The sequence below is a fragment of the Panthera onca genome, chromosome A2 (assembly GCF_046562875.1).
Source record: "Panthera onca isolate mPanOnc1 chromosome A2, mPanOnc1 haplotype 2, whole genome shotgun sequence".
NCBI lineage: Eukaryota > Metazoa > Chordata > Mammalia > Carnivora > Felidae > Panthera > Panthera onca.
In genome coordinates this window covers 153385288-153396409 of record NC_138340.1, presented here as the reverse complement: position 1 = coordinate 153396409, position 11122 = coordinate 153385288, and the positions used below count along the sequence as shown (strand labels likewise).

At 47.4% G+C, this 11122-nt stretch overlaps 2 protein-coding genes across 2 annotated transcripts in view; one reads left to right on the top strand and one right to left on the bottom strand.

The window, feature by feature from the left end:
• Positions 1 to 1517: 1517 nt before the first annotated feature.
• Positions 1518 to 10712, bottom strand: TMEM213 (transmembrane protein 213). The gene is made up of 3 exons (XM_060633236.2): positions 10454 to 10712; positions 6827 to 6898; positions 1518 to 5978 (listed from the first exon to the last, which is right to left on the bottom strand). Exons 1-3 carry the CDS (start codon positions 10533 to 10535, stop codon positions 5809 to 5811), a joined length of 324 nt encoding a protein of 107 aa, XP_060489219.1. The 5' UTR covers positions 10536 to 10712; the 3' UTR covers positions 1518 to 5808.
• The window catches only part of ATP6V0A4 (ATPase H+ transporting V0 subunit a4), a 95306-nt gene continuing 94716 nt past the window's right edge, over positions 10533 to 11122 (top strand). Inside the window, exon 1 of the mRNA XM_078438859.1 lies at positions 10533 to 10641. The gene's annotated coding sequence lies outside the window, so the exon portion shown is untranslated. The remainder of the gene's footprint in view (positions 10642 to 11122) is intronic.

The following is an 11122-nucleotide window of genomic DNA, read 5'->3' as shown; positions in this document are numbered from 1 at the left end:
CGAAAATTAAATCACCCAAGCTATCTGTTACTAACCAAATCCTGGCTGTTTGGGCCAGTTGCTGTGGAGGGGTTTGGCTTCCTGACCTGGGTGCTGCAGGTAGTAGTTGGACTTCCTAGACCAAATTGACTTCCTGGACAGGTAATGGGTTGGCTGCCCGGACTCGTTGCTGCAGATTGTGAGCCAAAGTTCCGTTCTTATGTATGATCTGGCCCCTGGTCCATTTGTCTCTCATCGCAGAATTAACTTGTTGGGCAGACCTGCCAGTTACTCGCTTCCACAAATGACTTAAGCATGTCTTATTATAAACTTATGGAGACAATAATTTAAATGTTTCCCCATCTTGAGGACTTTCCCAAGTTTTCCCAAGAGCCTCCTCCCCTGTAACGGCTTTACTCCGGTTGTTAGCACAGGCCACATTCTTGGGTCTCCTGTGATTGGCTAAATCATCAGATGTTTACTAAAGCGTGTGCTGCACACATAGGCCTTGGGTGGATGGACCCCTGCCTTCAGAGGGACCAGTGAGAAAGACAAGCAGGTAGATAGTATAGTCCAACCTGCTCCGTTGTCAAAGGTAAAAAAAAGTCAGACGCTGAAGTGGCGAAGGACAGATTTTAATTGTAATATACTATTACTCTAGGGAAGAGGGTCTAGCGGGAACTCAACTTCAATTATACAGAGGTGATTGGGTGTGTTAGGGGGAATGAGGGGGTAGGGAGTGGGGTGAGCCGGGGCTCAGTAGAGTTGGCGGAGTGAGAAATGACAAGAGTCAGGTCAGTGTAAATGTCGATTAGGCCAGCTGTGACTGCCCGCTGCCAGTCGTCCAAGTTAGGATTCTGTCCTCCCAGAGGCTGGGGAGACAGAGGCCCTGTCCTTCCCGATGATTACGTTATAAAGGATAGCTTTCAGGTCCCGGTTGTGGCGGATAGATAGATGGATAGATAGACAGATATGTAGGTGTAGAAATAGACATTTACATCTCAAAGGGACAGAGGCAGAATTCACAATTGTGAGGCTGTTTTAGTAAATGCTCTAAGAAATGCTCTAAGAAAGAGTTAAATCTTTCGTCAGTCTGGAGCTTTCTCAGGCAAGCATTTGGTGAGGTTGGATCATCCTAGGGATGTGACCTTGAGCTGTTAGAATCTGTTGGTGTTTAAGTCTCTGAATATGTGGGGAGAAGGTGGACCTATCAGAAGAGGGAAGAAGGGGAGGAGCAAGGTTGAGGTTTATGGGGCCTAACATGTATACAATTAAAAGACCCTCTTAAAAAAAAATACAGAATTAGGGGCGCCTGGGTGGCTCAGTCGGTTAAGCGTCCGACTTCGGCTCAGGTCACGATCTCGCAGTCCTCGAGTTCGAGCCCCGCATCGGGCTCTGGGCTGATGGCTCAGAGCCTGGAGCCTGCTTCCGATTCTGTGTTTCCCTCTCTCTCTGCCCCTCCCCCGTTCATGCTGTGTCTCTGTCTCAAAAATAAATAAACGTTAAAAAAAAAATTAAAAAAAAATACAGAATTAGAAATACAAAATTAGGTAGTTGGGGGGGGGGGGGGGGTGTGGTGGAGCAGGCAGTGAGGTGACCTGAGCTGTAAGCTTCTCTTGGTTCGTGAGAAATCTACCTCTTGGGAAGGGTGTCTTTTGGGCCCTGTGAATGTCAAGAGCAAAACTGGTGAGGATAGAAAGGCCTGGCATGTTTAAGAACTGAAATCACTCAGAACTGGGTGTGGGTGAAGGATTTGTAAGACATTAAGCTAGAGAAATGCCCGGGGATCCAATTACAGAAGGCCTTAGGGGTCATCCTAAAAGTATGGATTTTACTCTGTCAGCTGTGGGAGTCACAGGGGCATTTCAGGCAGAGGAATGCCTTGATCATTTACTTACGTATTAGAAAGAATGATTATTCTGGAAGGAAGTCTGGAGGGTGCGCTCGACCAGGTAAGGCTGGAAGGAGACGCCAGGTACAGGTTGGCTACAAGGCACTCCTACCACATGCCAAGGAAGACCTATGTAGTCAGTCACAGCACATTATGTGTACATGACCTTAGAACAGATTCCAGGGTGCCGACAGAGAAAGCTGCTTTCCATCAAAAACATTTCTAGGGGCACCTGGGTGGCTCAGTCGGTTTAACGTCTGACTCTTGATTTCAGCTCGGGTCATGAGCTCGTGCTTTGTGAGTTCTAGCCCTGCATCAGGCCCTGTGCTGACAGTGCAGAGCCTGCTTGGGATTCCCTCTCTCCCCTCTCTCTCTCTCTCTCTCTGCCCCTGCCCTGCTCATGCTCTCTCTCTCTCTCTCTCTCAAAATAAACTTAAAAAAAAAATTAAAAAACAAACATTTCTAGATTATTGTTTCTCTAAGTTTAAAGGTAAATTTATATGCATTTTTATGGAAAAGAGGCCCAGGCCAGCCTCAGGCTTGTTGATGAGTTTTGCATGCATAGTATCACATTTTATTTTTAATAAAAAATTATATATTTATTTGTCCTTAGGTATCATACATATAAAACGGAATCGATTTTCAGATGATGATTTTTAAAAGTCAGATAATTATACCACACCTTAATGTTTAATATTTTATCTCTACGCCTTACACTTTGGTACAGAAAATGCCTTGAGCAGTGTGGGCTCTGTATCACACAGCCTGTGACAGTGCTGAGGGCGACATCATTTACTAAAAGCAAAAATCTTAAATGAAAACTGCTAGGCAAGTCCTGCTGCTTTATACCAGGGAGTTCTTAGATCCCTGGAAGGGGGTACTTGGTTTTCCCCTCCAGGTTTTCCTTTTTAATTTAATGACAAATCTTTGCTTTGATAGAATAAAGAGATTCCATGCTGAGAGGGAAGATCTGAGATAAAGCATGTGGAAAGCATAACCGTCAAATTATATAACTGTCTTTCTCGTCTCAAAGGGAAGAGGGATTATTTGTGTTTGGTCTGTCCTTCCTCTTGTACAGATGAGAGAAGGGCGATTGATTCACAACACGCCTAACTCTGAATTCGGCAGTGGCGGCCACATTCACTTGAATTCGCTTGAACGTAGTCTAAGAACTTACAAGTTGTCCAGATTGGAGGGGATGTCAGGCACCGACTGGTGTTCTGGCTTTCTGCCTTTTAAAGCAGCAAATGAAATCTTACCGTGGGGGTCTGGTATAGACGGGGTAAGAGCCATGCTGCTCTGGTTGCAGGGACGGACCTTATGCCCGCCTCCTTCCGTGCGGCCCTCCAGGCTTTTCCCCTGAGTTAGTAAACACTGACGTCCATTTCCTACATTTTCCACTTAGAAAACTGACACTCTGAGAGTACGTGGGCTCAGTTGGTTGAGCATCCATCCAACTCTTGATTTCCGCCTGGGTCATATGATCTCCTGGTTTGTGAGTTCGAGCCCCGTGTCGGGCTGGAGCCTGCTTCGGATTCTGTATCTCCCTCTCTCTCTGCCCCTCCCCAACTCATGCTCTATCTGTCTCTGTCTCTCAAAAATAAATAAATGTTAAAAAATTAAGGGACGCCTGGGTGGCTCAGCCGGTTAAGCGGCTGACTTCAGTTCAGGTCATGATCTCGCAGTCCGTGAGTTCGAGCCCCGCGTCGGGCTCTGTGCTGACAGCTCAGAGCCTGGAGCCTGTTTCAGATTCTGTGTCTCCCTCTCTCTCTCTGACCCTCCCCTGTTCATGCTCTGTCTCTCTCTGTCTCAAAAATAAATAAACGTTAAAAAAAAATGCTTGCAGATGTTAAATCAAAGGGTGGGACTTCCCGAGTTTTTCCATCTCTAAGGAATTCAACCATCACAGATTGTGGAAACCCTTTCCTCCGCTGTCTAAAAAAGTGGATCATGCTCGTGTATGTTCATACCGTTGCGTCGTGCTGACACTTCTGTGCACGTTGTTTATTTAACATGTAGGAACAGTAAATCCACCCATTTTATCCATTAAACAACTGAGATTCTGAAACTACCTGGCTCTTGAGAAAACAGCAGACTGAGGCCAGGCAATTGTTTCAGTGCCCCTTGTCAGGGAGATGTACTGAGATTTTCTTTTTTTAAATGCTTAGTTTTGAGAGCCAGCACAAGCGGGGGAGGGGCAGAGAGAGCGTGACAGAGGATCCGAAATAGGCTCTGTGCTGACAGCAGAGAGCCTGATGCAGGGCTCGAACTCACACACTGTGAGATCATGACCTGAGCTGAAATCAAGAGTCGGACACTTAACCCATTGAGCCACCCAGGTGGCCCGTATTGAGATTAAAAAAAAAATTGTTTTAATGTTTATTTATTTTGAGAGAGACAGAGCATGAGTGGGGGAGGGCCAGATAGAGAGGGAGACAGAATCTGAAGCAGGCTCCAGGCTCTGAGCTGTCAGCTCAACTGACTGGGCCACCCAGGCGACACCCCCCCCGCCCCCACCCCGGCATCGAGATTTTCTAAAAGAACAGCCAAGCAGCTTTGAATCACCTGCCGCCTCCAGGAGATGCTTCTTCCTGCTTCAGAAGCCTCTCCCTTTTCTGTATTGTTATTTCGTTTGTCCAATCTAAATACATACTCCCTCCCAAAGGGCAGAAATCAGCTCCCAAAGAGAGAGTCGTTTTGTCCTTTCTTCCTTCTGGTGAACCCACCCTCCTCTCCTCCTGACCCCACTGGAAATGTTCACGATGACCAGCAGCATCCTCATGCAGGATGAACAGAGACCAAACCAAGTGGCTTTTTTAGAGACTGGCTATTTTCAACCATTTATAGAGAAATGGAAGTGCTGTATGCGGAGCGATAAGCGTAAGTTCATCTAGGGCAAGGACTCATTCGTTCATCCATTCATTCATCGAACAAATGTTACGAAGAGCATTCTGTCCCCAGGAGCGAGAGGAAGTAGCACGGACTGTGTCTTCACGAGGGCTGCACTTCAGGGCGGAGCAGATGCGCCCCAAAAAGCACCAGCTCCAGGTCCCCCATGGCCGTCGGGGAAGGGAGTTCCAATCCTCCAATCTGGAGGCGGAGTTGGAAGGCAGACCCGGAGGCGAGGGCCTGGCAGCAGAGAAGTGGAAGATGTGGGGCTGAAGACTGGGCCATCGGAGCCCCGCGGCGCCCTGGCCCTGGATGTGCAGGGAGACAGGCCTGGGAAGGTGGTCGGACTCCCTCGAGGAGCCGAGGGCCAGACTGAAGTTCTTGTTAGGCGTTACTGAAGGTCATGCTCACAGCTGCCCCGGGAGTGGCCAGTGGGGAGGCAGGTTCCTGCCGGCGGTGAGAACTACACGGGATGTGTCTGCGACAACGTAGGGGCGATGTAGGAAGGCCAGAACCGGGGTGCCGGCGGGGAGAGTGGGGCGGGATGGCCCTGGCAGATACCTTGAAGAAGGGACAAGAGCTGGAGAAGCAAGGCACATGGGGGTGAGGACAGAGAGTGGGTCAATGGCGACGCTTCCGTTTTGAACTGCGACAGCGGCGCCTGTGACTGAAGCGAGGGATGGAAGACAATGACCTTTTTGGTGAGAAGGCTCTGAGTTTAGCTCCGAATGCATGGACAAGAGTCTAGGTCGCATGTTTCTTGTGCTTCCAGAAGGAAGCAGCGGTTACAAGAGAAGCAGTCCCCGTAGACCGAGAAAGGAGACTGTCAGCGCTCAGAAGGCACGACCGCCTTGTGAATTTAGGTGTGAAGCGGCACTGGCCTTCCTTCCTTGGATCCCCCTTTCCATCTTCCTCCCCTTTCAAGAGCAACCGAAGCACAAAGGTGACAGATGACCGTTACATGGCAGAAACCACATCGGCAACCACACTCCCCTCTGTTACCCACCCAATGGTGGCCACGGCCATTCTTGGGGCTGCGGCTCTAAGCCTCATGCTTGCAAATCCTTGGGCTCCTCCGGAGTGAGCTTCATCAGTTTATCCACACAGAGCAGGATGAGGGTGAGGAACCACAGGCTCCAGCCAACCGCGGCCGCGATCCAGCCGTATTCATCCACTCCAGTGTGGCAGCACCGGGCTGCCTGCGGGCAGAAGTCCACATCTAGTGGGGAAGAGAGGGCAAGAACAACGGGGTGCATCACACCAGCCCACCCAGCTCTTCTCCAACGTCCGCAAGAACAGGCAAGGAGGAAGAATACGGTAGCTAACATTTCCAAAGCGTGTGCATGCGCTGTTGCTACATGCTTCACACACGTTCCCTTATTTATTTCTGCCAGAGTGATGGATACAGTTAGTGTTCCCATTCTACATGAACAAGCTGAGGCTGTGACTCACCCAAGATGGCAGAACAAGAGCTCCAACCCAAGTCTGTAGGAGTCCAAAGCCACGTGCTTCACCTCTCTGTGTTATTGCCCGTTACCCTCCTTCATAAGTGCCCGTAAGTAAACACATTCGGTCATTCAGTGAGGGCAGCATAAAGGGAGCCAGATATAGCATAAAGCAAAACTTTCTAGTAATTGGACGTGTATGACAGTGGTTGGTGCTTTATGAAGTACGGGCCTTCTTGCCATTGGGAATATTCAAGTGGGGGATGGACAGAAATAAGCAAAAGGTACAAAACCAAGCTCCTGCAGAGGATAGAGGCGGATTTTCATGGCTTTTTCCTCTTCTAAGTTTCTAAGGCCTCTTTGGCTGCTGTCCTGTGGATGGGTCATTAAAGCCACCTATACTAAATATCATGAGCTTAGATCGAGGCCAAGGCTGAGATAGCTTTTTATATGTGCTATGCATGCAGTTCTGGAGGCCATGAACAAACCACACCGGTGCACAGAAAGGCCAGGCAGGGACTCAGCCAGTGGACACCAAACAACAGAAAGCAAGGAGGCTTAAGATTCCCTCCCAGGTCCAGGGCCACCTCTGCAGTTAGGGCAGTTGCCAGGAGAAGCTTACTGGGACACTGCTCCAGGGTTCCGGGGTCTGGGTGGTGGGTGGTCAAGGTTGCATTGATGCTGTTCCTTGCTTCTGGAAGAAAAGATAGAAGATGGTCTCAGGTGGTAGGAAAAGTCATTCCCAGGTATAGAGTTTGAAATCTGTTTTGTGAATCAGTAGTGATACTATGAGATTATTATAGACGTTCCACTCTAGGTACGTTACGACTTCATGCAACAAAGCCAACTCTCTGTTATGGACTGAACTGTCTCCTCTCCCATGAAGTTCATTGAAGTCCTAACCCACAGGAGTGACTGTATTTGAAAAAAGCGCCTTTAAAGAGGCAGTCAAGGTTAAACAGAGTCATATGGGTGGGTCCTCATCCAATATGACTGGTGTCCTTGTGGGAAGAGGAAGACACATCAGGGAGGCACCTGCACAGAGAAAAGACCTAGTGAGGTCACAGAAGATGGTCATCTGCAAACCAAGGAGAGGGGACTCAGGAGCAAACAAACCTGGTGGTGACACCTGAAGTCTTCAGAACTGTCAGAGAATAGATTTCACTTGTGGAAGCCACCCAGTCTGTGGTATGTTGTTATGACAGCAAATGAATACACTCCCCTTTTCCTTTCACCGTTATCATTCAGAGATGCTTTATCTGCATATCTCATTGACTCATTCCTTCACACCTCATATCCTCCAAATCTCATCTCTTCAGTGGCCAAGGGCCTGTTGTGTACAGCTTTCCAAACACTGTTTTAGCTGTTTTCTATACAAAGAGCTACATCCATAAGTGGTTTTTCTAGTATATATTAAAACAATCACTTAAAAATCTAGAATGTCGTTCCATAATTCTTCAATTCCCTTTAAAAACTTGAGCAAATGTTGAAACCTGACTTTGATTCTGTACTTCTGATGATTATGTTGGTATTACTCAGGCAGATGGTTATCACAAAAATGAAACCCTGTACAAACAAGTCCACAGGTTGCTAGAATATGCAGCCTTTAGAATTGGCTCTCGTTTAATAAGTAAGGAGCACAAAGATAAAAAGAGCTCTAGCAGGAATTCTCAAAGTTCTATCATTTTGGGGGTGAGGTGGGGCTATGGACATGAGCATAAAGATCCCAAGCCAGAAAAGCCATTGTCCATGTTCCCTCTCAAACTGACAATGAGCAGATGGATGATCTAAGTCCATTTTGTCCAATATGGCAGTGACTTGCGGCTATAAAAAATTCAGCTTCCTGGTCATATTGGCCACATTTAAAGTGCTCAGTTACCACAATGGATCACCACATTCCAACATACTACCATACTGGAAGCACAGCCTGGATCTGGAACATTTCTGTAGAGGCCACTTTTAGGCAATGGGCTTGAACCCTGGAAACTTGAGGACGACAAAAGGGCCCACAGTGACCACGGAGCTGAATGCCAACAGGCTGATCAAGTGACCCACCTTGAAATAGCCATAGGCCCCAACTGACCAATTATAACCAGGCACAGTTCCTAAGATTACCAAAAAAGAGGAAAAATTCCATACATTCCCCACACTCCTCTGTTCTGCCCTATAACTACAGCCCCTCACCACCACCGTGTGGCAGACAGTATCTCCTTTGCTGTCCCGCCTGCTGCTCCCTTGCAAAACTTCTATCTCATTTGTTCCGCCTTGGGTGAATTCTTTCACTGCCTGTACTGCTGGCCCCCACCCAGCAACTTGCATCATCAAAAAAATGTTTATTAGATAGTGTTAATCTAGGTAGATCAAAACCAAGAGATCAATTTTAAAGATTTTTTTCTGGACGTTATATTGATGTTCTGCTTCCTTGAGGATGCCAAAAACAAAAAGCAAAAACACAAAAAAACGTGTGGCTTGGAAACTTTCAAGGCCCCACTGACTCCAGGTCAGCGTGTCCTTCAAAGAAGCTTGTTGTCACGTAGCAGGACAAGTCAGGAGGAAACTTCTTGTTTAGCCAAAGCCATGAAATTGCTGCCCACTAATTTTATGCCACCCACCCACCCAGGCCACTCCAATGTCCTGCCTAAAGTCTAGTAATTACTTTGATGCAATCTGATTGTTACTGTAAATTATTTACAACTAAATGACTTAGAACTCAGTCTTTATTTGTTTTGGAGAGATTGATTCAACATTTAATTTCCCTTTTAACCCAGATGACTTCCTTGGCCTTGACTTTCATCTCCCCTCTGCCCTAGAATGGAAGTGGTCTACATCTAGAGCAAGTGAGTGGAAAAAACCTACTTAATCAGATGCTGGTATTAGGTTAAACCATTTGAAATTGCCATTTCAATAAGTCAAAAAATTGCTCAATATCAGTAATTTTATATGGTTCAAACTGAATAGCTTAGTTATTAATTTCTAACAATTTAAATCTCATCCTCCTCCCTTATAAGCACAGCTGGTCAGGGACTGGTCCTAGGTGGGGTCACTTCCAAAGTACAGGGTGCTGGGAGGACCCAACAATTCAGTGTAGTTAGATTTGTCAAGTTTTTTGAGATCCTATCATAAGCAAGTCTCTGTGAAGGTAAATAAAACGAGTAAAACAGTCTTACTTGGGGAGGGGTATTGGAAAATAAAACAAATATGCTAACAGTCATTGAATGTTTACCATGTGCTAATTTATTGAAAGTTCTTTACCTGCAGTACTCTAATTTCATCTTTATGACAACCCTATATATAAGCACTGCAATTATCCCCATGGTATAAGAGAGAGAACTGGGGCACAGAGAGGTTATGTAATTTGCTAAAGTTCACACAGCTGGTAAGTTGTGGAAGCCAGAATTAAGTTGAGGTTGAGTGGCTAGAGCTCACACTCCGAACCTTCAAAGAAGAGGTGGTGAGGCTGAGAGAGACAGATACTGCCCTGAGGGGGACGTTGACGGGTTGGCTTTGGGAGGGGGAAATCTCAAGGAGCTGTGGAGCAAGATCAAAGCTGGAGGGCAAAGCCAGGAGCTTAAGAGTGTAAGGGAGGTCTCTCTGCATGAGTTGCAGAGCCCAGCCTGAGAAAGCAAGACAGGGGCTGCCACTCAACCCCTCCAGCCTCTGTGATAAGACAAGACAATAACTCAACATCTCCCACGCCTGCCCGCCGGAGAAGGTAGGAGAATGGTAGGCAGGCTTTGGCAGCTTTCATACCTTAAGGTTTTGTGAAAGTTGCAGAGGAAGTGCAGGATCAAGGGAAGGAGGGAGGACCTTAGGTGAGGATCAGGAGTACAAAGAGGGGATTGCAAACCACAATAGCCAGGGGCACTGAGAAGGAGCCATTGAGAAACAGCAACCAAAAAAATTTTAAGACAGTTTGGTCCCTTGCTGGGAGAGACTGTCAGTACATTGCTTTCTCCTCTTTGTGGCAAAGGCCAATTGAGATGGTTGCTCCTGTTCTAGCTAAGGAGTTGATTATTTGATCATGGTCTTAGGTAAACGTAAGACACCCCCACCCCAACCCACTACCTTCTGCCTAATCCTTTAGATGAAAAAGAACTGTTTGCTCTTTCCTTTGTGCAGGACCAACCCTAGCCAAGGAATCCTCCTCCCTCCTTCCCTCCCTTCCACCCTCCCTCCTTCCTTCCCTCCCTTCTTCCCTCCTCTCCCTCCCCCTTCCCAGGGTGGCCAAGAATAAAGTTCACAGTTCTACCTGCCAAGCAAGCCAAGTGGAAGGAGGCAAAGACCAGGCTGAGGGCCAGAGTGGCCCAGGGTGCAGGGGTGAGGTGCTTCATGCTGAGAGGAAGGCGTCTGTCTGCACTATCTCCACAGAGGAGTGCTGCGTGCCATGGGTCCTGTATGCACCGTGTCCGCAGGAGCTTGAAAGCAGTGTTGTCAGAGGTGAATTTCTGCTCTGTGTTTGGGGGAAAAGAGAGGGGGTGGAGCAAAAGAAACCAGCTGTCACTCCTTGCTCTTACCTCTCTAGAAAGGAAGCTGAACTGTGTTGGCTGGGGAGGGGTGGGGGTGAGGTGGGGGGAGGAAGGGAGGGGCGATTTATGCAATTCTTCCTTGAGTTCACATTTTATCCCTACTGATAAAAAAGAGGACAGGAGAGAAGTTTTGTGCTCTCCTGGTTCCTTGAAATTGAGCTGGCTGCCTCTTCCATTTGAGGTGGAGCACTGGATTCCTTCTTCTCTTTAGTCCAGTTTTTACTGAAACCTACTGTGTGCACCACACTATGCTAACGTCTGGGACACCTGCCCTCAAAGTGCTTTTATTACAAACACACCTCTTTGAAACACAGTAATGTTTCAGGAATGACTCCAGAAGGACAAAGTACTTTGGTTCTTAGCAACAAGAAGCCACATTTACTGATAGGATG

Excerpts from the sequence above, each read along its gene's own strand:
- TMEM213 (XM_060633236.2), bottom strand. The coding sequence starts at position 10,535 with ATGAAGCACCTCACCCCTGCACCCTGGGCCACTCTGGCCCTCAGCCTG. Across the intron at positions 6,899-10,453 it reads CCACTTGGCTTGCTTGGCAG|AAGCAAGGAACAGCATCAAT; the intron begins GTAGAACTGTGA and ends CTTTTCTTCCAG. Across the intron at positions 5,979-6,826 it reads AACCCTGGAGCAGTGTCCCA|ATGTGGACTTCTGCCCGCAG; the intron begins GTAAGCTTCTCC and ends CTTCCCCACTAG.